The sequence below is a fragment of the Eriocheir sinensis genome, chromosome 14 (assembly GCF_024679095.1).
Source record: "Eriocheir sinensis breed Jianghai 21 chromosome 14, ASM2467909v1, whole genome shotgun sequence".
Classification (NCBI taxonomy): Eukaryota; Metazoa; Arthropoda; class Malacostraca; order Decapoda; family Varunidae; genus Eriocheir; species Eriocheir sinensis.
Window position 1 is genome coordinate 21,286,101 of NC_066522.1, and position 27,636 is coordinate 21,313,736.

General features: G+C 45.4%; 1 protein-coding gene and 1 long non-coding RNA gene across 13 annotated transcripts in view; one reads left to right on the forward strand and one right to left on the reverse strand.

Moving 5' to 3' along the window:
* Positions 1-27,636, reverse strand: part of LOC126998622 (microtubule-associated protein futsch-like) — a 129,803-nt gene that overhangs the window by 19,803 nt on the left and 82,364 nt on the right. For all 11 annotated transcript variants that reach the window (XM_050860544.1, XM_050860545.1, XM_050860546.1 and 8 more), the window contains one exon: positions 4,425-4,465. In XM_050860544.1, the coding sequence (XP_050716501.1) occupies positions 4,425-4,465 (41 nt within the window). The remainder of the gene's footprint in view (positions 1-4,424; positions 4,466-27,636) is intronic.
* Positions 17,484-22,219, forward strand: LOC126998625 (uncharacterized). 2 transcript variants are annotated; one of them, XR_007752953.1, is made up of 4 exons: positions 17,484-19,127; positions 19,296-19,939; positions 20,030-20,543; positions 20,679-22,219. It is a non-coding gene; the product is annotated as an uncharacterized LOC126998625 (long non-coding RNA). The 2 variants fall into 2 exon arrangements; XR_007752952.1 differs by having other exon boundaries at positions 20,030-22,219.

Genomic DNA, 27,636 nt, shown 5'->3' on the forward strand with positions numbered 1-27,636 from the left:
ACGTTTAGTAATATTAGTATTGTAGTTGTAGTTAGTATTAGTAGTATTAGTAGTAATATAGAAGAAAAGAAGAAGAAGTAGAAGAAGAAGAAGAAAAAGAAGAAGAAGAAGAAGAGGGAAAAGAAGAAGATATATTCTGCTGAAGTGAGTATCATATCTTACACCACGTCGTTACTGACCGTTATGGGCACGTCTTCACTATCATGGATGCGTCACACGGCGAATGACTAAGCAGAGTGTAACATCTGGACAAGGTGACCTGGTCGGTGTACTTTTTTTCTGTCTCCAGGTAAGGAATGAGTGTCTTCTGTTCTCAAAGAGGGAAGAGACCAGGGATGGGCGTCGAGGCTCTCCACGTCCCTGAGCGCGTCGCTAATAGGAGTCGCTGAATGGAGAGACAATAAGACTGTGGCCTGACTGGAGGCTGAGGTGACCTGTGCCTGACGAGGGCCTGTGAATCTGAAGGTCCGAGGCGGCGAGAACCCTGGGGCGCACGAGACTCTCACCACATGCTGCACGACTCCTCTGCCGCCCCTCGGCCCTCTGTGATATACCCAGGCTGAGGCAACCCATGCACGCTGCGGCCGCCACTCACATTTCATCCGGGAGTGGTCGGCGTTCTCAGGAGACGTGTAATTGGACGGAGTATTTGGTTGCACGGTAAAACAAGGTGACCACACAAATTAGGAGTGAATACTGCTCTTGTAGACTCTGATAATTTATATTTTGTTGATTTTGCCTGATTAACACGTAATGGTAGGATACGGAAACATAACACTCCACATTACTGCTTCGCTTACAATTACGGAGGAAGTTTGTTTGTACGAGGCGGTGAGTCTTATTTGAATAACTGCCCTCCCTCGACCATAACTTCGACTGGTCAAGTGGAGCACAGGGAGAAAGCATGAGGGAGGCAAACAAGACCAGACTTGGCTATAAGAATAAATAAAAGAAAGATGCTTAATCCTTCGCATAAAACATGTGACTTTACTCCCCCTAAAAAAAATATTTACTTCATCAAATACCCAGTATACCTTGAAACGAGTGGGGTTACAACTGGGTTAAAACTTTACGTGACCGGAAGAAGTTTCATCGAAGCTGCCGCACAGGACAGACCTCAAGACAGCACTAGGTCAGCAGCTCCATATTAGGAAACCCTCTGCTGCGTGTCGAGGCGCCGAGCACGAGCCGGCGCCACGAGCAGCCAAGCGTGGAGGTGCAGGTGCCGGTGGAGGCCAGTTATGGGGCACGTATTCTCTGACGCTCTCGGCTCTCGTAACAAATATTTTCAAAGGCTAAAAAGGAGATTAGTCGCGTTCTCATGATCGTTTATTTACGTTCATGGTGCAGAGGCCTTGTCAAACTAGCACTAGGCTCATAAAACTACCTAGAGAAATACCCACACCATATGCAAAAGCCTCATCAAATGTAGGTGAGTAAGCCCCAAAATGTCTGAGAATATGGTCCCTTGCAGATCAGCGTTGCCAAATATCGTACTTAGCGCATTGAATTCTTGTAGTTTCTGGCCGATAACGATAGCAAAAAAAGAACGAAAACCATCAATATTTAACAGTTTTAACGGTAACTTTAAATATCTATCGTTATTTGTGTGGTTAAACAGCCTTGGAGCCTAAACCCAGGAGTGGCGAGGGGCGAGGCGGGGACCCAAGACAGTGGCAGCGTTTAGGGTTCAACAACAAACACGACCTTCTCTCTGCGGGTCACGGCGATGACTAATGTTGACGCAGCGCCCAGGCCACCGCGGGCAGCTGCCGGCTTAATTATGAGAGACAGATGGACGCGAAACAGTGGCCAATTAGTCCTGCAGGAGCGCGCTTATTAATTCTCCTGCGTCATACCTTGGGCAAGACGTATAAAATTATTTTTACTATTATTATTATTTTTATTTTGTCATTCTCATCATCATTTCCATAATTGGGTGCATCGAGTCCTCCTCCTCCTCTTCCTTCTCCTGCTGCTCCTCCTCCTCCTCTTTCTTCTCCTCTTCATCCTCCACTTCTTTTTCTTCTTCCTCTCCCGTCTCCTTTTCCTCTAACTAATCCTCCTCCTTTCCCTTGTCTTTCTTCTCCTCCTCCTAGCTCCTTCTCCTCCTTCTCCTCTTCTTTACCTCTCCTTCCTCCTCCTCCTCCTTCGTCACCGTCGCCGCCTCCGTCGCCTTCACCCACTGGTCCACTTGGCGTGCGTCGTGACCTCCTTCCCGACGCCTTGGCCGCCTCCCAGTCGTGTCAACCCGCGGCTCTGATCAGCACTCGCATCTTGGCCGCAATAAATCACGCCCTGCCCTGCCCGCTGCCCTACCTCGTGTGTGTGTGTGTGTGTGTGTGTGTGTGTGTGTGTGTGTGTGTCACCGCCCCTCGACACGTGTGAGCAATGAGCAACGTCGAAGTAAAGAAAATAGACGCGACCTGCTTTTAAGAACTATGTGATTTGCTTATTAATGCTTATAAATGCCTTGATAATGTTACTCTTAGGGTGTTAATAATATGTTTGGAATTTGAAGCAAGTCTCTCTCTCTCTCTCTCAAGGGCCAATGCAATGGAGATGAGCACCGAGGCCACGCGTAACTACTTCTTCTTCTTCTTCTTCTTCTTCTTCTTCTTCTTCTTCTTCATCTTCTTCCTTCTCTCCCATCTTCTCCTCCTTAGACTTTTACTTTACTGTTACGGTAAGGTATAAGGCACCCTCTACCTCAACCCCCTCTCCATGATGTATATAGGTTAGGGTTTACGGCTTTATTTGTTATTCCACGAACGGGCAAAGATAAAACCAACACGCGATTAGGCATTAACGACCCCATTAAGTCGTTTCGAATGCCCTGACACTCCATCCTCTCTTCTTCTTAGGTTCCCCGCCTCGTAATCTGCCTCCTTCTGCTGGTTCGTCTTATTTAGAAGTATACAGTTAGATGTGACAGTTATAATGACATTTTTTTATCTTTATTTCTCTCTTTTTTTATAGGAGCAGCGATTAATGGGCGTTTTTTTATCCCTCACATGGGAGAAGGAAGGGAAAGAGAGAGGGAAGGAAGGGAGAAATAATTGAGGCTTCGTTTTATATATGTGTGTGTGTGTGTGTGTGTGTGTGTTTCTTTTTGTTGCCCTTGAGCTGCTTTCTTTGCTGTTAAAAAAAGTAAGAAGTATGTCCTCCGTCACAACACGAAACAATATGAAAACGATCTAAAAACAACAAGCTATTCACAGTGAGCAACATCCAAAGTCTCGAATTGTTTCCGCTCATCCTTGATTTCTGTTTTCCGGGCTTTTTGTTTTTTATCTTCTTTTTACCCGTGAATTGTCTCCTTCGTTACAAAAAATAAAATGTGTTCGATAATTCTAAGGTCAGCTAATTAAAATGAGCATCTTCCTGTTTGCTCCAACTAACTCACTCTTCTGAATGTGCCTTCTGGAGCCTCGCTGTTTGTTGATAGTTTTCGAAGTTTAAGAATTTATTACTCGCAAAAAAATGTCTAGTCCGGCTCTAAAATCTATCTAAGTGAGGAGGAGGAACAGTTCATTTTAGGTTAACCTGTAGCACTTCCGAATCATGGTTTAAGAGAGCATGCATCGCCGTTTATATTTCTCGTAGTTTAAGAATTTATCACTAGCAAAAAAAAAGTCTAGTCCAAGTGCTGCATTATACTGGTAAGGCTAACGAACTAAAAAGAGTTCATCTTCCAGGACTAACCAAGCTCTTCCTAATGTTAAGTTAGAATGCGAGATTATTATCATTGTTTACACACATTCAGGAGCTGGCATGTGGAGATCGACTGGCCTCTCGTATAGTCTCATGTCCTTGTGCTTTCTTATGCTTCCGTAGTAGAAAAAGACGTTGTTAGTTTTCTTTTTGTTTGTTTGTTTGGGTGTTGCATGAACCATTTTTTACCCAGTGTGATGTGTAAACTAGCCTGAAATATATTGTGTGTGGTACTTATCTATATATATATATATATATTTTTTTTTTTGCCTCTTTTGGGGGTCCCCAGGGGCCTAACGCAGCAGGGGGTCCCCGGCAGACGTCCAGTTCTTCATATGCCCTATCATTCTCTACGTGACCCTGTACTCCACAATTGGTACCAAGTTCGTTTGACCAAACTGCTCTTGACTGCCGGTCTAATAGCGCCGGCAGGCTGTCTTGGGGGGTCTCTCGGGCGGACCCAGCTCGTTAGCAGCGCAGGCGAATTTTATTTATAGTGGCTGCCGTTATGTATTACACTACGCAATGCTCAGTTTTATTTCCGCGTTCTGCTCCGTATCTTCACCATATGAGAGACTGGAGGACGAGTAGTAGTAGTAGTAGTAGTAGTAACAGTAGTAGTAGTAGTAGTAGTAGTAGTAGTAGTAGTAGTAGTAGTAGTAGTAGTAGTAGTAGTAGTAGTAGAAGGAAGGGTGGTGTTCTGTACTCACCTGTGTTCATGCCGCCGCCCTTCAACTGGCTTTGCTGGCGTCTGCGGGAGGAGGAAGAAAAGATGAGTCATGGCTCTTAAAGCGGCCCTCGACCACCACCACCGGGGAGGCGAGGCCGTGCTTGCTTGCTTGCCCTCGCGTGCCCAGGGTGGTGGTGGTGGTGGTGGTTGTGGTTAGAACAATAACAATAATGACAATAGTAACAATAACAATACTCCTACTAATAGTAAGAATAAAAATAAGATTAAGAATAACAAAGCTAGATTCGCAACACTTTCTAGCAAAAACTGTTCGTGTGTGAGAATTTCTTTTCGTTTCTTGATCTCGAGGTGAGAAGTTTCCGCATGTCTTGGCACTCCGCGACATTCTTTCCACGCTTTCTTCCTTCTGTCTCTGTCTCGCCACGGTCGGGCCTTGACAGTCGCCGATGGACTCTTTAGGCTCCCAAAGCTGCCCACTAAGCTCGTCTAGACACAAAACCGTAGCCGAAAACAAGGAAGAAACTACAGGGGGAACAGGAAAGCGAGAAGGAGGGAGCCAATACGCTCTTCTAGACCCACAATCGTAGCCGAAAAGAAGAAAGAAGCAGAACAGAAGAACGAAAAGGAGGGAGTCACTACGCCCTTCTAGACACACAACCGTAGCTGAAAACAAGGAAGAAACTACAGGGGGAACAGGAAAGCGAGAAGGAGGGAGCCAATACGCTCTTCTAGACCCACAATCGTAGCCGAAAAGAAGAAAGAAGCAGAACAGAAGAACGAAAAGGAGGGAGTCACTACGCCCTTCTAGACACACAACCGTAGCTGAAAACAAGGAAGAAACTACAGGGGGAACAGGAAAGCGAGAAGGAGGGAGCCAATACGCTCTTCTAGACCCACAATCGTAGCCGAAAAGAAGAAAGAAGCAGAACAGAAGAACGAAAAGGAGGGAGTCACTAAGCTCGTCTAGACACAACCCGTAGCCGAAAACAAGGAAGAAACTACAGGGGGAACAGGAAAGCGAGAAGAAGGGAGCCAATACGCCCTTCTAGACCCACAACCGTAGCCGAAAATAAGAAAGAAGCAGAACAGAAGAACGAGAAGGAGGGAGTCACTAAGCTCGTCTAGACACAACCCGTAGCCGAAAACAAGGAAGAAACTACAGGGGGAACAGGAAAGAGAGAAGGAGGGAGTCACTACGCCCTTCTAGACACACAACCGTAGCCGAAAACAACAAAGCTACAGGCGGAACAGAAGGACGAGAAGGAGGGAGTCACTACGCCCTTCTAGACACACAACCGTAGCCGAAAACAACGAAGCTACAGGCGGAACAGAACATAAGAACATAAGAACGTAAGGAGTCTGCAAGAGGGACGAGAAGTGGGAGCAACTATGCCCTTCTAGACACACAACCGTAGCCGAAAACAAGGACGGAACTAGATGCAGAACAGGAGGAGGAAGAGTGGTAACAAAATTAATAAAGTACAGGAAGAAAATAATAAATAACAGTTTGTGGTGGAGAAAGGAGACACACATAACGACTCTTCCTGCATATAAATGAAAATAAAGAGAAGATAAAAAAAAACATTGATCAGATAGCCGCCGCCCCCCCCAAATAAAAAAAACACAAGACCTGACCTTCTCTCTCTCTCTCTCTCTCTCTCTCTCTCTCTCTCTCTCTCTCTCTCTCTCTCTCTCTCTCTCTCTCTCTCTCTCTCTCTCTCTCTCTCTCTCTCTCTCTCTCTCTCTCTCTCTCCCCTCAATAATTAACCTTTCTTCATTATTTCTACCAAACCTTGAGTCTTCTTTTCTTCTTTTCCTCCTTTCCTTCTCTCTTTTTCTTTATCTCTTTTCCATCTACTTCTTCTCACCTACACGATCTCCCTCCTTCCTCTCCTCTCTCCCTCCCTCTCTCTCTCCACCCCCCGCAGCAGCCGCATCAAGATTCGCAAAGGTTTCGTCTTCGTCTAGTGTTACCCGATGCATCACGGGGCTAAAAAAAGAGCGGGGAGGCGCCTAAATATAGCGGCGAGCGGTGGGCCGAGGCGAGGAAGGGGAGACAAGAGCCTGCTTGTTGCCCACGTGGGAGAGGGAAAGTAACCAACCCCCCAAGGCCCAAAGTGGAGAGAGAGAGAGAGAGAGAGAGAGAGAGAGAGAGAGAGAGAGAGAGAGAGAGAGAGAGAGAGAGAGAGAGAGAGAGAGAGAGAGAGAGAGAGAGTCTAAAACTATTCAAACACCTTGAAGCCAGACCGGAGAGAAAATAGTCGATTGATTGGCCAGGTGTTGATCGTGGTGTGGCAGACGAGGTACACAGCGAGGCGCGAGGCTCCTTTATAAAGAGAAACTATTAACGTGTTTGACGGCGAGATGTTCCATCAAGATATCCTGTATATATGTACACAAAAAATCTGCCAACCATCCATTATCGATTATCAACTTTCCGGCGCATATAAAATGAGGAGCAACGCCTTTACGGAACACAACAATCATGCAGTGAAGGTTGGAAAAAAAGAAACTCAGCAAATGAAGCAGAACTGGATTGACACATCAGTCCTTGACTCGACCACAGCTGCCATAAAGAAAGAGGCAACGCCCACCACGGTCTGCCGAGGCGCCCCGATAGCCAGCCAGACGGACAACATCACGGGGATGCACAACAAACATAAGACCTCAGCCTCGGCCGGCACTTCTGAGCGATCCCATAACCGGGTTTGGACGCAGGTCAGCCGCGCGGCGCCGACCGCCACTCACCAGTGCCGTCTGTCTCTTAAGAATATCACACGCACACACAAACCTCCACTACCAGTCACATTAAAAGGCAGATAGGTGTGGGCAGGGGCCCTATTTGGTGCTGCTTTCATCGTAAACTCAGAGAAAAAAGATCTAGAAGACTTATACGTCAGGTACAAATTAGAGGAACAAGTCAGGCATGTCACTACAGACCACCGGCTGCCCCCACACACACTCCTGGCGCCGGGCAGCGCCATCCTGAGTGGTGCAGTTAAGATCAGAAGGGACCGGGATGGGCCGCCTTGTGTGGAAGATGATTCAACGTATATCTGATAATAGTTAATAGACGGGCCACCCACGTCGCTCAGATCTTGAGATCGGTACGTTTGATGAGTTTGATCCACACTTCACGCGGCTGCTCCGCTGACGCATTCAAGCCCGCGAGGGTCGGTGGTCCTGGCAGATGCTTGAGAGGCCAAGACTGGACTAGTCCGACCTCGTCCAGACAAACAAATTTCAAATAAGGGAATCTTTTCTTGCTGGCACTGCGCGACTCTGCATAGGACACGCGTCACTGGGCCAAGGCCTCCCTGTCTTGCTGCCTCGATAAAAGGATGCGATCTGATAAGAGCACGTCGACTGTCTCTCTCTTTTACCTCCAGCCACCACACGCAAATCTCTCACAGCTTGATCAAGGGCTTGCTAAGTGTTTTGGCGGCCAGTCATTCCCTCTGCAAGGCGGACTCGGAAGGCTGAGAGCACCGGTACGAGGCGGCACTGGCTTGGCCTCAGCCTGACCCTCGACGGCCTCACACAGCAAGGACATGGGGTATCTCCGTCGACATCACGCGTTAACTGATGACCCGCTATTGTTTTCCGTACGTGTGGAGCAGCGACGAGACGACAACAACAACGAAACCCCGTCATTCATTTATGCACTTTTCCACTGTGACGTTTTTTAAATCTATTTCCTGATTAAATGAAAGCCTGTAACCTTTAAAAAGCATGAAGAAGACATGCTCAAGACTAAAAAATAAGAAAAAAACGAGAACTTTTGAGTAAGCAAGTAAAAATCTATGCAAGAAAAAGCATACACATGAACGATATCAGAAAACCACCAAGGAAAATTAGAGAAAAAAATAAACTCTATGATGGACGTGTTGATAGGAAAAATATGATAAGGAGAGGAGAGAAAAATAATGAAAGATAAGGAGAAAGAGGGTGAGGAAAATAAAGGAGGAAAAGAAAATGAAGAAGAAAGAGAAGGAAAATAAAGGAAGAAAGAAGGAAAAGAAAGAAAAAAGGTAAGAAATAAGAAGGTAAGAAGACATGGCAGAAAGATAAACAAAAAAAAGAAAAGGAGAGAAGATACGAAAAAGAAAGAAGGAAAGAAGACAAGGAAAAGGAAACACGGAAAGAAGATAAGGGCGAGGAAGGAAGGAAGGAAGGATACAAAACAAAAGAAGAACGAAGATACAAGCAAAAAAGAGGGAAGGACGACAAGAGAAAAAATAAAACAGGAAGACATGAAAAACAGAAGATGAGGAGAACGAAAACAAGGATACAAAAGAAGAAGAAAGATAAAGCAAGAGAAGAAAGGAAGAAAAACAAGAAAATAACCGACAAGGAGAAGAGATAAGAGACAGCAAGAGGGAGAAAGAAAGAGAGAAAACACACACACACACACTGCAGCCACATCCACGCGTCGCTGTGCATTCGAGTGGCGCTCAAGAGGCTGGACTACACGGGCATAAACAGACCCTCGGGCGTGACGTCACCCGCCCTCCTGATGCCCAGTGACGCCATTCCAATCAGAGAGAAGAGTATCCAAGACAAATACGAGGAGGAGGAGGAGGAGGAGAGGAGAATGATTGCGATGATAGGATAACAAAGAAGAGGGTAGGTGTGGTGTAGATGATGAAGAAGGAAGAAGAGTGAGAAAAACAACACGAGAAAGGATGGTAATGAAGGAGGAGGAGGAGGAGGAGGAGGAGGAGGAGAAAGAGAAGGATGGTAGGGATGATGAAAGCGAGGGAGAAAGGGGACCGTGAAGAAGATAGTGCAAGAGAGGAGGAAGAAGAAAAAAAAGAAACGAAATAAGAGATAAATTTGATAACGAAGGAAGAGAAGGAGGAGGAGGTGATGGAGAAACAGGAAGAAGAAGAAGAAGAAGAAGAGCAACAACAACAACAACAACAACAACGACAACAACAACAACAGCAACAACACCATCTTAAACGTAGCTAAATCTCAGCCAAGGAAAACAAAACAAAACAAAAAAACAAAAACACATCAACATCAAACATCATCAGACTCTTGTTTTTTTTAGTGAGAAGAGAATCTAATCCCTTCTCGTATCTCTCTCGTTGATGGGATTAAGTTTACGATAAATGGCGAGAGAGAGAGAGAGAGAGAGAGAGAGAGAGAGAGAGAGAGAAAGTGCCCTGTCTACCTGCTTACATATGCATGCGTGGGTTTCGGTGGCCGTGTCCTGTGTATGTGTGTATGTGTGTGTGTGTGTGTGTGTGTGTGGACGGTGACATAGTTCCCGACAAGTCAACAGCCGCCCTCCGTGAACAAAGGCGCCCCACTGTTTGTCTTAACAAGCTGAGGAGGACGCAGGCTGGGCAAACGAGGTGACTGAAGACAAGGGCAAAAAAAAGTATGTAAAGGGAAGGCCACATGTAGGAAACGTATATAAAAATGGAGAGAATTAAGAGAGAGAGAGAGAGAGAGAGAGAGAGAGAGAGAGAGAGAGAGAGAGAGAGAGAGAGAGAGAGAGAGAGAGAGAGAGAAAGGGCACAAACAGATACACATATACCACTGGGCCACGACTACAAAATAACACATGCTGGTAACTCTTATAATTATGTCACTGATGGAAAGAAAGACAAATAATAGAGATGTGTGTCCCTTGTTATTATTACCATCATTATTATTATTACTATCATTATTGTTATTATTATTATTAACTTTATCACCTGCCGTCTCGTAGAAAATGATATTGTTTTTGTTCTTCTTTCTTTTTTTGTCTGTTTATTATACTTCTGATTGTAGGTTAGTCTGTTACCAAGATATCTAACAAACGGATTCACATATATCGTCACCAAAGTCAATAGGTGAATATCTCAAGCTGATTAAATTTTGGAAGAAAAAAAACGATAAGAACTGATTGAATGATGGCGAATGAATGATAAAAAAACTAATTGAATGACTCATGGCGGAAATATTAAAAAAAACTCACCCTCTCTCATGTGTTTCGAGGGCGGTCCATGAGTGCCTCTGATCAGAACTGAGTTACCTACGTTCTGAGGGTGTCTGGCGTCTTCCCATGAGCATTTATACCGAACCAAACACTATATAGCAGAAATCTCTAGAGTCAAGACCTACAGCACATTATAGTACAACATTAAACATCAGAAACAGTTAAAATGCAAAGAACAAAGAGTAAGAGTCAGTCTGAATGGACAGGAATCAGAAAAGGTCTCAATTCGCAACAGAAGATTTGAATCGACAGAGGAAAAAGGTCGAATTTGAGTCAGTCTAAGCGGGCACAAGGGAAAGAGGTGGCAATTCACATCAGTAGAAGAGATGAATCGACAGAGGAATAAGGTCGAAGAATGGCAGATGATGAAAGGGGAAGAAACAAGGGCGCGGCGAGAAGAGGAAACACTAGCACGGACACAAGCTAGAAGGCAGCGGGTCAAGGTCTGTATAGAAGGATTGCGTCACAGGAACAGAAATTGCAGTAGTACGCAGTGAGGCAACTTGACATTGGGGAGTTTAAAGCAAAACTCCTCTGCAGCAACCATCTGTTAACTCATTAGGTATTGTTTATGTTCCTCCTCTCGTTTATTTCCCATGTCCAAGTCCGCTCATCGAAAGGGCTCTGTTTGGGTCTGTATAATTTTCTTATTTTCCCTTGATGCCCTTTTATAGATCTCAACAGTAAAAGTAAAATTATTTTATTCGTTTTTTTACGCTTCGGCCTATGGCGCCGGTAGGCTTTCTTGGTGGGGCCTGATGGTCGCCCGCAGCCCGTTATGGCGCAGGCAATTGTTTATAGTGGCGCATTCTTGCTCGGTTCATGCAGCCCCCCGGAGCTCGTCTTTGAGGCTCTCTTTTGAGAGAGAATCTAAGGTCCGGGTTGATGGGTGGTCTTCAGGGAAGCATGTAGGTAGGCCACTCGGCGGTAACTGAAATATCCCATTTGTGGGGGCTGGATGGACTCGAACCCGCGTCCAGAATGACGTGGCGCCGGCACACTAACCACTCAGCTACCGCCTCCCCAGGTGGGCGATACCTATTTTTTTCTTTTTTTGGAATACACACTTTGTTCATTTCATTTTGCTAATTTTTTCAATATTTTTACAACTCACTGTACACGAGCATCAATAGAGTCTACCATCCCCTTCCTCGACCTCCTCGCTAACGCTGGGCAAAACAAAACAAAAAAGCTACTTCCCTTCACCCCTTCTTCTCCCTCTCACACCGTCTCGCTTCTTTACCTTCCAATTTCCTTTTACCTCCCTTTCAATGCTTATCTTTCGTAGCTCATCTCCCGTTTATAGCCCCCGGCCGTCCCCAGCTGTTCCTCGCTCCACACTCACGCCGCATCCACTAAGGACTAGAGAGGGTGTGGTAGGCAGGCACATTCACCTACCATAACGAGAACCCTTAACATTCCACGACAAAGATAAGAAAGATGTCTTCATCTGTGCTATACTGAACGAAAAAAAAAAGCAACCTACATACTAATCATCCTTACGACAAAAAACGAAACAGCCTAAACATCAAAAACAACGAAAAAAATATATATAAAAAAAACATACACACACGATCCTTAAAACAAACAGCATTGGCACGGTGGGCAGAGCAAACACCGCAAACACTACAAACACACACACACACACACACACACACACACACACACACACACACACGAAAAACACTACCTAATCTTGCATCGGGTCAGATCGTGCCGTGCCTCATCACCGCGGCGGGTTGGCAGGCTGGCAGCGCGCGGCAAGGTCAGGCAGCCCCACGGTGACCTTATCTCCCTCGTTTTTACTGGGGCGTGAGGTGAGTCAGCGGGTGCCCACTTTCTCCTCCCTCCCTCCCTCCCTCCCTTCCTCTGTCTCTTTCTCTCTTCTTCCCATCGTCTGTTTCTTCCTGTGCCCCTCTATCTCTATCTCCTTCTCTCTATCATACCCCTTTCATATCTCTCATTGTCTTTTTTTTCTCTCTCACTGTCTTCTTCCTCCTCTTTCCCTCCCTCCCTTCTTCGTTTGTTTCTTCCTGGCCCTCTGTCTCTATCTATCTTCCTTCCTCTTCCTCCCTTTCTCCGTCATTATCTTCTTTCTCTCTATCTGCTCCGTTCGCACTCTTCCTTTCCCTCCCCCCCTTTCGGTCCCTTCCTCACTTCGTTTATTCCTCCTTGGCCCTCAGTCTCCTCCTTTCCTCTTTCTACTCCTTTCCTTCTACTTCCATATCTTCATTTCCCCTCTCCCTCTCCTCCCTTCTTCCCTTCCTTCCTCTATTTGCCTGTTTCTCCCTCTCCTTTTCCCTTCGCCTCCTTTTCCCTCCATCATCCTCTTCTCCTCCATCTCCCTCTATTCAGGTACTGCACAAGGATTATTCTGAGTAGTTATTTTTTCCATATTTTTTTTTTTTTGTGCATAGACGAAGGAAGGGAAGGAAGGTGGAAGGAAGAGAGAGAGAGAGAGAGAGAGAGAGAGAGAGAGAGAGAGAGAGAGAGAGAGAGAGAGGGAAGAGAAAGACAAAATAGAAAAAAACAGAAAAAGAAGAAAAGAAAAGAAAGAAAGAGAGAGAGAGAGAGAGAGAGAGAGAGAGAGAGAGAGAGAGAGAGAGAGAAGGGATGGAGTGATTATGGTGTCAAGTTCGTTTTTCTTTATTTGGTGATCGGATTAAATCTCTCGATGGAAAAAAAAAGGTGGTTTGTTTAGGAGTGGCTGTGGGATATGCGTTTCTCTCTCTCTCTCTCTCTGTTTATCTATTTTTTCCCTTTTTCTTTCTTTTTCTTTTTTTTCTCTTTCTCTTCTCTCTCTCCTTCCCTCTCTCTCTCTCTCTCTCTCTCTCTCTCTCTCTCTCTCTCTCTCTCTCTCTCTCTCTCTCTCTCCCGACGTGAGTTAGCAACCCAACCCCAGTGACCTTGAACTCTCACCCACGCTCGCCACCTGCCTGCCTCCCCTTCGTCACCTTCGTCAGGAGGTCGACCCCGCGCCCCCCCAGGCCCCCGCGCGCCCTCTACAGGTGTGCCGGGGAAGCAGATGAAGGGAGAGGGTAGTTACGGGGCGGCGGGGAGGGCAGGTGTGTGGCAGGTGTGGTAATGAGGTGAGGGGATGAGTTGTCCTTGCCACCCCCCCCTATCTCTCTCTCTCTCTCTCTCTCTCTCTCTCTCTCTCTCTCTCTCTCTCTCTCTCTCTCTCTCGATCTCGCTGTCTCTCATGCACACTCACACTCACACTCTCTCACACACACACACACACACACACACACACACACACACACGCACATATACACACACACATAGGTCCTATCTTACTACCTTGATCTCTTACACAGCATCACTCTCTCTTCCTCTCTCTCTTCCTCTCTCTTTCTCTTCCTTGTTTTTGATTTATGTTCTTTTTTTATGCATTGTTTATCTCTCACTCTCCCTTTTTTTGTTTTCTTTCTTCCTTTTCTTTACTTTGTTCTTTTTATGAATAAATGCGAGATTCATTCAAGCTAAATTTCACATCCTCTCTTAAACAATTTGGTAGTTTTTTTTTTTTTAAGGCGTCAATTGAGGATAATTTTAGATGTCTGGTGTTCAACTTCAGCGTCATTTTTTTTCAGTATGTCTCTGTGTGTGTGTGTGTGTGTGTGTGTGTGTGTGTGTGTGTGTGTTCTTATACCTGTCAGTTTGGCTATCTTAAACACCCTACCACTGTATTGTTTTTTTTTTTTTTCGTTTTGTCTTCAACTATCTTCGCCTGTTTCCAATGTCTGTATCTCTCTCATCTGTGTTGTCTGTCTATGTATCAGGTTATCATTAATTTATTTGTCTTGTAATTGTTAAGTTTATGCAATAGGTTACTCTCTGGCTGATAATTCATTGTTTTAAAGTCTATTACATCTGCTTTGTTATCTGTACATCAATGTCTGTATGTCTGTCTGTCCACCAGAAGCAAGACATCTAACTTACTTGACGCCATGGTGAAGGGTCAGACAGGCGGACGGAAGGAAGTAAGGAAGTACTGTCTGTCGCTCCGGAGACTTGCAAAAACACGAAACTAGACAACAGCTCTCTCTTTCTCTCTCTTAAAACAGCAGGTAGGCACAGGAGGAGCTACACGAGAGAGCCTCCACCGAACACACGACACAAGAACAGACTGCGAGGAAGCGGGCACCGAATGGCAGACTCCCGAGGTACACACTGAGAGGTCACCCACAACACGGGTCCTCCAAAACACCCTACCCACCCACCTACTTCACTTTCACTCGCAGCTGGAAGGTAAGAGAGGGACGGGGGACGGAGGACGGGGCGAGGGCGCACGGGAGAAGAGGAGGGAGAGAGGAAGTAGGAAGAGGATAAAGAGGACGAAGAAGGAGAGGAACAAGGGCCGTTTAGTGGTTTGTGGTATGAAGAGGGTGAAGAGGGTGAACTAAAAGGAGGTAGAAAGTAAAAAGGGGAAGAAAAGGAACGTGTTTAAGGACGAAGAAGAGGAGTAAGCAAGAGTCGTTTAGTGGTTTGCGGTAGGGAGAAGGTGAAGAGGTTGAACCAGTTGAGCTAAGAGGAGGAAGGAAGTAGGAAGGGTAGAAAGGGGACGAGCTTGAGGGGAAGGAGGAGAGGTAAGTGGCAGGGTAAGAGGGCGGTGTTTAGTGGTTAGTGATGTAAAGAAGGTGAAGGAGATGAACTAAAGGGAGGAAGGACATAGGAAGGATACACTAAAGAATGGCGGGTTGCACACATAGGAGGAAGGATGGGAAATAAGGTGTTTCCGCGGGTATTTCCGAGGCTTGTGGTATGGAAATGATGTATAATTGCCTGGGAAACTGTGACACCGGAAGACGGACGAAGCAAAGACAGAAACACACGTCAACAAGAAACAGGAAAAGAATGAAGGTGAGAAGCTTGTGAATAACAGCATGTGACGAGGAAGGCGAGAAAAAAAGAGGCAGAAAGGGAGATTAGGGAAGAAAGAAACAGTGTAAGACTCAGGAGACGAAAATTATTAAAGCAAGAAATGAGTGAAAAAAGAAACAATAGACAAAATATAGGGTAAGACAAATCCCCCAAAATCTCCAGAAAGAGGTAAGAAAAAAAAAACATTCATACCACCAGAAAAAGGAAGCTAATATCGTGAAAGAGCAAAGGTATGATATAAAAAAATTAATTACAATGACACACAAGATAAAGGAGAGGGAATAGGTAGGTAATCAAGAGGGAATAAATATAGGCGATTGAAAAGATACTAATTAATAGATGATGTGACAAAAAAATAGTGATTGGGAAACGAAATATAAAAAAGATGCGAAGTATTTGAAGAGGAAGGAAGGAAGAGAGAGAAAGAGAATCCCGGAAAAGAGAATTTTGCGACCTTGAAAAGAGCAACAAATGAGTCAGAGAGAGAGAGAGAGAGAGAGAGAGAGAGAGAGAGAGAGAGAGGATACATACATACATACATACATACAGACAGACAGACATACAGACAGACAGACACACTTTATCATATTTTTATTAAGGACTGAAGGATACATGATAATACTGTGAGTTATATGCATGAAGTAAATTGATATACACCCTATTTACATATTATGTCTGTTTGTCTATCTATCTGTCTATTTGTTTATCTATCTCCTACGCACTCTCTCTCTCTCTCTCTCTCTCTCTCTCTCTCTCTCTCTCTCTCTCTCTCTCTCTCTCTCTCTCTCTCTCTCTCTCTCTCTCTCTCTCTCTCTCTCTCTCTCTCTCATCCCGGCCTCGGTAAGGGTCAGAGGGGAAGGCTGGGGGTGGCCGCGAGGGGTTGTGTGTGTGTGTGTGTGTGTGTGTGTTTTAGTCATGATGTTTATATACGTTGGACGCTGTGAATCAACTACCTACGTTTATGTTGCCAATATCACTAAAAAAAACACCATCATCATCATCATAAATATATTTCTCTCATGTAAGTAAGATTATCACAACTTGAGGAACTTCTTCTATATCTATTTTTCTATCTTCGTTTTTATCAGCATCACAACAGTCATCATTTCCTCCATCATCACAACCACCATACCAGCAGGGACAACACCACTACCACCACCACCTTCATTTTTATCAGCATCACAATTCCGTCACCATCTTCACCATCATCCCCACCACCATATCAGCAGGAACAACACCATTACCACCACCATCAACATCACTACCACCACCACTCTCACCTCACTCCCACACCAACCACCACCAGCAGCAGCAACAACAATATAAACAGTTCCAATATCACAACCCAAACAATGATAACAATGCAAAAGAATTCACAAATTATACGTTATCAGAGCAAATAAAGGAATTCAGAGGCAGTGTTACCAAAGCCTTTCCACTACTACTACTACTACTACTACTACTACTACCACTATAACTACTACTCAACATCAATGACTCCCCAACCTTCCCCCCCTTCCCCCCTTATTGCATGGGCGTGCAGGCGGGCGGGCGGCGGCGTGATTGAAGAAGACGAAGCAAGCAAGATGAGTCAAGTTACATTAATGATCCTACACACAAAAATAAACAAGACACCCGAGCCAAACACACACACACACACACACACACACACACACACACACACACACACACACACACACACAAAGGGACACAGGATAAAGATAGTAGGTAGCCCCCGAAGCAGATAAAAAAAACACCCGAAGTCCATCTTCATTCACAGCTAAACAAACACCATCAAGACGTTTTATTTATTTTATTTTTATTTCAAAGTTCAACGCTCCCCTCATAGGTACACACACACACACACACACACACACACACACACACACACACACACACACACACACACACACGGAAAAAACATATGACATTCTGTACCTTTCACGATAACAAAGACCACAGTAAGGTACGTTTGGCCTTTTATACTCTCTCTCTCTCTCTCTCTCTCTCTCTCTCTCTCTCTCTCTCTCTCTCTCTCTCTCTCTCTCTCTCTCTCTCTCTCTCTCTCTCTCTCTCTCTCTCGCTGTACCTAGATTGCGTTAGATGCGTTAAAACGTACTCCACACAATGTATATTTCCGGGGCGTACCTTCGTCTCGGTCTCAAACTATGTGAGTAAAAAAAAAAGAAGAAAGGGTCCATCTTGGCGTGTGTTCTGCTTCATTGCGATCTGTCTCGAGTCTGTCTGTCTGTCTGTGCGCTGTGTCAGGCCTTTCAAGATGGGAGAGTATAAATAGCCGAGCTTACTATAAACGAAATGACATGCCCAGTTTGCCCACCGCTATTCTTGCCATTTCGTCTGATCATTGTGAACTTAACCATTACTACTACAAACACCTCTCCTTCCCTTTCTTGTCCCTTTCTTCCTTATCTTAGCTCTTCCTCTTCTTAATAAACACACTGAGTCAACGTTAAATCTACTTCTATCATGCGTTTTCATTTATGCACTGTACACTAAGTCATAACTACCCCCATCGTTCCCTTTCTTGTCCGTCTGTAGCTCTTCCTCTCCTTACTAAAAAGACTAAATCAACATTAAATCTACTTCCAAAGGCTGTTTCTCCTTATACATTGTGCAACCAGTCACTACTACCTATCATTTCCCTTCTTAGTCCATCTTCCGTATCTTAGCTCTTCCTCTCAACTCACTAAAAAGACTAAATCAACATTAAAACTACTGACATTCACTGTTTCTCCTTAAACATTGTGCAGCCAGTCACTACTACCTACCATCTCCCTGTCTAGTCCATCTTCCGTATCTTAGCTCTTCTTCAACTCACTAAAAAGACTAAATCAACATTAAAACTACTTACATTCACTGTTTCTCCTTTAACATTGTGCAGCCAGTCACTACTACCTACCATCTCCCTGTCTAGTCTATCTTCCGTAGTGTAGATCTTCCACAACTCCCTAAAAAGACTAAATGAACACTAAATCTTCTTTCATATGCTGTTTCTCCTTATATATTGTACAGCCAGTTATGACTACCACCAATTTCCCTTCCTAGTCCGTCATCACTGTCTTAGCTCTTCCACAACTCGCTAAAACGACACATCAACATCCTTACTCAGCAATGATGCACAAAAACAGTTTAGTCTGCCTTGTATCCGTTCGTTGTCTCTCTCTCACTCCACTAAGTTCATTTTCGCTCCTTCTTCCTCTTCCTCCTCCTCCCCCTGGGTGAGTCAGAAGCCTTCCTCCAGCGAAAAAAATGAGCTAAATCAGAAAATGAGTCGTTCCTGTAACTATGAGCCCCACCATCACGGCCTCAACCCCATCACCACCTGGCTGCCCTCCTCTTCTCTCCCTTCCCTCCCTCCCATCACGCGCCGTCCGCCCTCCTTCCATCTCCTGCCTTGCCTCGCGTCCCAGCCTACCCGTTATCCGCCTGGCTGTTTGTGTTACCTGTCTGCAGTGTATGATGACTAACCAGCCTTCTTTACAGCACTTTACCCTAACACATCCTCTTCAAGCAAACAAGTATCTCTTTAGTGTGTGTTTAGAGGGATCGGAAGGCTTTTGTTGGGGGATGCTGCCCATTCCGTCATGTAATTGATATCTTTATGACTCTATGGTTTATTCATTGCACGTATCGCGGTCAACGTCCTCCCTCCCTGAAGCTAAGTGAAGATGCACGGGGCGTTCTCCGAAAAAGACGCGGTGTTTTCTCCACGGTAAACTGATAAAGAGGAGGTCAAAAAACGGCAGAGGATGGAAATAGCGTGAGAGGGTGACGGTCGCGCGAGGAGAGACACAGGGACAGAGAGACGAGGTGAAGTATAAGGTTGAAAGACAAAAACAAGAGAATGGAGTGGAATAACCGTAAGCGTCAGAGGGTTATGGAGGCAAGACGAAGTAACAGAGGGAGGGAGGAGAAAGATACGTAAGAAGGAGAGGCGAGGGATAAAAACTGAAAGATGGAAAGAGGAAACAGACGAAGTGAAGTATAAAGTTTGAAAGACAAAAACAAGAGACTGGGGTGGAATAACCGTAAGCGTCAGAGGGTTATGGAGGCAAGACGAAGTTAAAGAGGGAGGGAGGAGAAAGATACGTAAGAAGGAGAGGCGAGGGATAAAAACTGAAAGACGGAAAGAAGAAACAGAGACGAGGTGAAGTATAAAGGTTGAAAGACAAAAACAAGAGACTGGACCAGAATAACCGTAAGCGTCAGAGGGTTATGGAGGCAAGACGAAGTTAAAGAGGGAGGAAGGAGACAGACATGCGTAAGAAGACGAGGAGAGGGATAAAAACTGAAAGACGGAGAGAAGAAACTAAAATGGAGTAATCCTTAGCTTGAGAGGGTGATGGTGGCAAGGCGGATTTATTGTTTTTTACAGCAAAGGAAGCAGCTCAAGGGCAAAAAACTGTAATAATGAGAAGAAAAAGCCCGCTAATCACTGCCCCTATAAAAAAAGAGTTAAGAAGTGTAAAAAAGAGAGGTTAGTTTCAGGAGGAAGAGGTCAATTTCGGGAGGAAGAGGTCAGTCTCGGGAGGAAGATGTCAGTTTCGTTAGGAAGAGGTCAATTTCGGGAGGATTAACAGAGGGAGGAAGGAGAAGAAAGACACGTATGAAGAAGACGAGGCGAGGGATAAAAGGTGCAAGGAAGAGGTCAATTTCGGGAGGATTAACAGAGGGAGGAAGAAAAAGAAAGACACGTAAGATGAAGACGAGGCGAGGGATAAAAGGTGCAAGGAAGAGGTCAATTTCGCTAAGGAGAGGTCAATTTCGGGAGGATAAACAGAGGGAGGAAGAAAAAGAAAGACACGTAAGAAGAAGACGAGGCGAGGGATAAAAGATGAAAGACAGAAACAAGAGACTGAAGTGGAATATAATCGCCCTGACACCTGATCGTTGTATACACTGATGAAACGCCTGAAGAGGGATGAACAACATGTCGAGAGGGTGGAGGAATGCGGGGAGGGTGGAAGTTAGTTTTAATAAAGAACAGAACTAAATACGAGGCTCGATTGAATATAAAAATAGCCCAATACGCGATGGCTCGACACTTGAAGGCCTTGAGTACGTGTGTGTATATCGAATGTGAGGAAGGCGAAGGAGAGGAAGGTGGAAGAGGGAAACAAAACTAAACACACAGAGCAAGATTTAAAGAGGAAACAAGCAAGTAAGCGATGGCTGTACTCTAGATTAAGGGACTTGAGTAGGTGTGTATCGAGTGAGGAAAGGCGTACAGAGAGGAAGGTGGAAGAGGGAAACAAAACTAAGCCCACATTGCAAGATTTAAAGAGGGAACAAGCAAGTAAGCGATGGCTGTACTCTAAATAAAGGGACCTGAGTAAGTGTGTATCGAGTGAGGAAAGGCGTACAGAGAGGAAGGTGGAAGAGGGAAACAAAACTAAGCCCACATTGCAAGATTTAAAGACAAAACAAGCAAGCAAGAACGCAATATCTGTAGCTACAATAGAAGAACTTAACAAGGAGGTGTGTGCTGTGAGTATAGAAGAGTTAATTAAAATAGAACTTGGAAAAATGGAAACTGATCTGAACACTGCTAAGATTTTAAAAGAAGAACACTCTCCGACATTCAGAGGCTATACGGACTAGAAAAGAATAGCCATGTGTCTAAAGGGCGTAAGGAAGAAGCAGGATAAAAGTGGAAAGAAGAGAAAGTAAAATTAAGTCCATCCTGGTGTGTTCTGCTTCATTGCAAACTGTCTCGTGTGTGTCTGAACTACCTGACTAACCGCAACGCAATGCTAGATAAAAAAAAAAAGAGCTCAATGCACGGTGGTTATACAGAAGTAGGAACTGAATATGCAAGATGTTGAGTGGGTGCACGGGTGAACGGAGGGGGATAGAAGAAGAGTAAGAGGACAAGGAAGCAAAATAGAACACGAGGGACAGCTAAAATTAAAAGGAAAAAATAGTTAAACCACACGATCGCAGCTGTCCAATGGGAGGCGTTCGAGGGGGCGTGTGGCGAGATGGTGGGTGGATGTTAAAGCAGCGAAGGACGGAAGTTAAAAAGAGAAAACCGAATCTAACACATTGGTAAACTTTAAAGGCAAAAACAGACCAACACACGAGGCGGTATACGGTTGGAGGCGGAAGAGGATGAAGAGTCTGAGCAAGGAAACGAAAGTAATGGTGGATTTAAGAGCAGCGAAGAAGAGGTTGAAAAGAGAAAACCAGATCTAACACAATGAATGGCAAACTTTAAAAGGCAGGAGCAGACCAACACGCGAGAAAAAAATAATGAAACTAATAAAAAAAATCAGTGTATAAGAAAAAGCACAAAAAATAATAAAAAATAACGTATAGGAGCAAAGAGAGGAGTAAACGACGAAAACGAGGCGGTATAGGCTACGGTAGGAGGCGAAAGAGGATGAGGAATCTGAGCAACTAGGAAACGAAAGTACACACACACAATGCAGGAATTTAAAAGGAAATCACGCCAACACAACAGGAGGCGGCGGAACAATAAAAGGGACTTGAGAAGGTGCGTAGGTATGTGTCGATATAGAGAGAGTGGACGACGGCGGAGGATGAAAAAATCTGCAGCAGGAAACGAATAACACACAACCTTAGATTATACAGAGGTAAGTTCATACGAATTGGTTCTACAGCGGAAGGAGTTGAGTAGGTAAGTGTTGAGAAAGGTGACGGCAGCGGAAGATGAATATATTGAAAAGGACACGAAATAACACACAATATTCGATTCTGAAGGGAGATTCACAGCAAAAGAAGTTGAGTAGATGTGTGCTGGGAAGGCGTCGGGCGGAGGGCGGGCAGCGGGCGGCTCCTGAAATACCCGCCCATCCGACATTCCCGAGGCACAGCTGAGCGCCCGACAAATCACTATTTATAAGACCAGGGCACGGCGCTCCCTCCCTCCCTCCCAGCTACCTGTCCTTATCGGCTCACCTGTGGCTACCTGGCGAGTGGCACCTGGTCCCCCTTCGAGCCCGTACTCAGGCGGCTCTTCCCCCCGAGGATGGCGCAGCAGTCGGAGCCGAGGAAGGTGAGGAGGAGAGGCGGCAGGTGGCGCCGTAGGGGTGGGGTGCTGGCGGACGGCACAGAGCTGACACACTACTGGCTCTCTGGCACCGAGCGGCCCCGGTTCTGGCCCCCCTCCCCCTCCCCTGGGCTCCCCCTCCTCTAGCAACACCCACACGCTCTCTCTCTCTCTCTCTCTCTCTCTCTCTCTCTCTCTCTCTCTCTCTCTCTCTCTCTCTCTCTCTCTCTCTCTCTCTCTCTCTCTCTTTCGCTCGCTCGCTCTCTTGGTCTTGCGTCTTGCCGCCGAAGAAGAAAAGTCCCTAACCTTATGTCTCTTTGCACGCCCACCCGTCCACATCTACACGACTACACACACACACACACACACACACACACACACACGCCCTCGCTACACCTCTCTCTGGTCGTCCTGGTCGTGCCGGCCAAGAGTCTCCTGAGGAAGGTCGGGTTTGGACGTGACGGAGGAGCGCGGCGTCCTGAGCTTCCCGCGACTAAGCCTCCGGTGCGCGTACTTGCTCTCGCTCACTTTCATGCGCTCCTCCGAACATGCCACTTCGATAGCCACGACGGTCTTCAGCACGTCGCCCCGGTTTTTCCGCCGCGGCTTCTCATGTTTGTTGTCCGACATTCTGCCTGAGTGACTGTGTGTGTGTTTGTGTGTGTGTGTGGACTTCCCTTTCTCTCTTCCTTTTCTCTCCGTGTGTGTGATGACCTGTAAAGTGTGTCTCTGCCTGTCTCTCTTCGTCTGTCTGTGCGTTTCTCTGGTTATCTGTTCCTAGGGTTTCATCGTATGTTTTCACGGTGTATTTGGTGAAGTTAGTCAGTCAGTTAGTTAGTAAGTCGGTTTTTCGGTTTGTCTACCTTTCTACCTGCCGGTTTGTTACGTCTGGTCTTCCTGTTAGTACGTAAGTCTTCTCCTGTCTCTCTCTCTCTTTCGTTATCCTCCCTTCTCTCTGTCTCTCTTTCTCTCACACTCCCTATTTCACTCCCTTTCACACTCCCTCCTACACAGAGGAGCCACAGGGACAAACTGAAACGCTATAACAACCACGGTCAAAGTCATGCACTCTTTTCCCCTCCCTCCGTACCCTCCCTCACCTTCATCGCCCCCCCTCCCCCCAGCATCCCTCTCTCTCTTCCTCTCTCATCCCTCCCACTTTTCTACCCGGTCTCTTTTTCCCTCCACTTTGTCTCCCTCCCCCTGCTACTTCTTCTCTCCCCCCTTATCCTCTCTCTCTCTCTCTCTCTCTCTCTCTCTCTCTCTCTCTCTCTCTCTCTCTCTCTCTCTCTCTCTCTCTCTCTCTCGCTCTCTCTCTCTCTCTCTCTCTCTCTCTCTCTCTCTCTCTCTCTCTCTCTCTCTCTCTCTCTCTCTCTCTCTCTCTCTCTCTCTCTCTCTCTCTCTCTCTCTCTCTCTCGATCAAGATAAGACTACTAAGATTGCTTCTATGAATATTCTTTTGTGTTTCACGAAAAAGTAAGGAAAGAAATTGACGAATGTAAATAAATGCAATGAAAAGTAAAGATAAGAAACTGATTAATGAGAACAAACTTGTTGAGGAAAGAAGACATTGTGTAGTAACTCTGAGAATGAGTTAATTTCAATGATGACGATTTTCCTACATGGTAACTTTGATATTCACAAGCTTAACGACCAGAAACAAAAGAAAGCGAATGAAAGCGACGACAGTATCATTATCACCATTATTATTCTCACAGATATGCCATCGGGAATAGTTTGGTTATAAGACTAAACCAAAAGTCTAATGAAAACAAGCGAAAACAAAAGGAAAAATGTGCATATGAAAATACACTGACGAAGAAAACAGGAATGAAAAAAACGTTAAGTGAGCTGGGAAGGAGACCCACGCAACACACACAGGACCGGCAAGAGAGTAAAACATAAGTGAAGGAGGACCATGTGAAAAACTCATAAACAAACAAACACAGCAATCAAGGGAGAAAACAACAACAAACAAAGGAGAAAACAACAAGGATCTAGACGGAAACAGTTAACCTCCCCCCAAAAAAACACAAAATCGAAAAAAATGTATTGGTGGCTGAGTGGTTAGCATGCTGGCGTTGCGTCCAAAAGGACACGGGGTTCGAGTCCTGCCCGCCGCCTCAGCTGAGATTTTTCGGTCGCCGCTGAGTGGCCTAAGACTACCCACATGCTGTCCTGAAGACCACCTGTCAACCCGGACTCCAGATTCTCTTTCTGAAAGAGAGGCTCAAAGATGAGTTCCTGAGGGTAGCATGAGCCAAGCAAGATGGCGCCACCACAAACACTTGCCTGCGTCGCAAAGGGCTGGGGCCAACCACCAGGGGCGGAGGGCAAGACTACCGGCGCCATAGGCCGAAACGTATTTTTTTTAAGTCAGAACCAAAATGGAAACAATGAAAGCAACAAAAAAAAACGCTATATAAAAATAATTGATAAAAGGAAAAAGCGATAAAAAACAACAACAATCAAATCAAAACAAGGAAAACAAAACAAAACAAAGAAAAAACATTAAAAAAAGAAAACAACACAAATAAAACAAATAACCAACACTAACAGCAACTGAAAAAAATACGGTAATACTCAGAACCGAAAACAACTGAAATACTAACACATAAGAGCAAAGAAAAAAAAAGAGAGTAAAACACGAAACCGGGAATCGAACTCTCATTTGGCCTCTCGTTCTTTATACTTTAGTTCGGAGCGGCGTCTAGCGGGCTTAACTTTTTTTCTGTTGTTCTTGATGCTAATGTTTTTGCCCTAGAGCTGCCTCCCTTGCTGTAAAAAGAAAAAAAAGACACGTAAAGCTGAAAAGGTGAGGAAGGCGGAGGACGAGCGGGACGGATCGGATCAGGGTGAGTCGGGGAGCGAAGTAGCGCGGGGTATAGGCGGAGGGAGAGGAGCGGTGGAGGCTGTGTTGATGAGAGGCTGAGGCGGGCAGGTAGGCAGCGGGAGGGAGCGCGGCGCCAGATAGCTCCAAGGTGCAGTCACTTGTCTATTTGTGGGGCGGCGGCGCGCGACCCTTGCTAGGTGTTGGGTCCTGGGTGATGGGTAATGCTCCTCCCTCCCTCTCCCTCTCTCTCTCTCTCTCTCCCTTTTGCAATCTGTCCATCTCTCCATCCCTCTCCCTCTTTCTCTCCAGCTTTTCCTTCATTATGCAACTCTCTCCCTCTTCTTTCTTCTCTCCTCTTTTTCCTTCTGCTCTTCTCTCCCGCTTCCCTCTCTCCCTCTCTCTCTTCCTTTCCCTTTTGCTATCTGTCTATCTCTCCATCCATCCTTCTCTCTCTCTTAAGTTATTCCTTCTTTATTCAACTCTATCCCCGTTCTTTCTGGTCTTCCTTCCTTCCCCCTCTCTCTCTCTTCCTTTCCCTTCTGCTATCTATCTCTTTCTCTCTCTCAAGCTATTCCTTTTCTAAACATCTTTATCCCCTTCTTCCTCTTTCCCTGTTCTTTCTTCTCTCCTCCTTTTCCTTCTATCTCTCCATCTCTCAAGTTCTTTTTTTCTTCCTTCTCTATCTCTATCTCTCTTTCTCATGCTCTTCATTCTCTCTTCTTCCAATTTCTCTCTTTTTTATTAACTTTCCTTCTCTCTTTATCCCAATCTTCCTGTCTCCTGCTCTTTCCTGCAGGAAAAATACTCGAAAAGATTATTAGAGACAAACTTGTTAAGTTTCTAGAAGACAATAATGTGATCTCCGACACCCAGCATGGCTTCAGAAACAAGCGCTCCTGCCTAACGAATTTATTAGACTTCTTCCAAGGTATATATAAGAACTGGGATGCCCACATCCCCAGTGATGTTATATACCTGGACTTTCAGAAAGCCTTCGACAAGGTACCGCACGAGCGACTCCTTAAGAAACTGCACTCGGCGGGCATTGGAGCCAAGCTGATCGCGTGGATAAGAGATTGGCTCACCGACAGAAAACAACGAGTACTACTCAACGGACAGCCTTCCGATTGGCTTCCAGTCACTAGTGGAGTGCCTCAAGGGTCAGTGCTGGGACCCATTCTCTTCATCATATATATCAACGACCTCGAATCAGGACTGAAATCCACAATATCGAAATTTGCTGATGACACTAAGGTGGGGGGACAGGCCCTCACAAAGACCGACTGCGAAATCATTCAGAAAGACCTCACTCCCATTATCGAATGGTCGGAAAAAGGGCAAATGTCCTTTAATGTTGACAAATGCAAAGTCATGCACATTGGGTCCAGAAATAATAAGCACACATACATCATGAATGGGAAACCTCTGCAGACGATGCAGGAGGAAAAGTATCTTGAGGTCACTATCAGCAGTGACCTGAAACACGCGAATCACTGTAAAAAAGCATACAACAAAGCCAACACTATGCTCGGGTTCATAGCGAGGAACTTCGAGTGTAAAACGCCAGACGTGATGCTATCCTTGTATAATTCCATGGTAAGACCGCACCTCGAGTATGCAGTACAGTTCTGGTCTCCTAATTACAGAAAGGACATTGATTTACTGGAAAGGATTCAACGACGCGCCACGAAAATGATTCCAACCTTAAGGGCTCAACCGTACGAGGAACGACTCAAGCGACTCAATCTCTTTACACTGGAGAAAAGACGCCTACGAGGAGATATGATTCAAGTCTTCAAGTATCTAAAAAAATTCAATAACGTCGATTACTCCAATTTCTTTGAATTGCAAACCAACCTAAGAACTAGAAATAACGGTTTACCCATTCAGTCTAGTCGATGTAACACAGACATCGGAAGGAGTTTCTTTTCAAACCGAGTCATCCGTCACTGGAACAATCTTCCTTCAGAAGTAGTAAATGCGAATACTATCAACTCCTTCAAATATAGAATCGACCGTCACTTCGCTGCGTCGGGAGTAAACTGAATATTGAGTTGCTTTCATCTGCTCCTCAATATCGAGGCGCTTTCATCTGCTCCTCAATGTCGAGGTGCTTTCATCTGCTCCCCAGGCCCCAGGCTGTCGAGCAGATTAAATCACCAAAGCGGGCAACCTCGTAATGAGCCAATAGGCTTTCTGTTGCCTGCGTTTCCATGTTTCCATGTTTCCATGTTCTCTTTCTCTCCTTCTCCTCTTCCTCCTTCCCTTTACCTTTCTATCTCTCTCTATCTCTTCCTTCCTTCCCTTTCTCCTGTCCTTCATTCTTTCCTTCTACTCCAACTTCTTTCCTCCTAATTTTCCCCTCTGCATTTTTTTTCTCCTCTCCTCTCTCTCCCTCTTCATCCCTTCACTATCTCTTCATCTTCTCTTCAATCTTCTCTTTGTTCTCCAATCCTATTTTCCCTTCATTGCCATCCTGTCCTCAT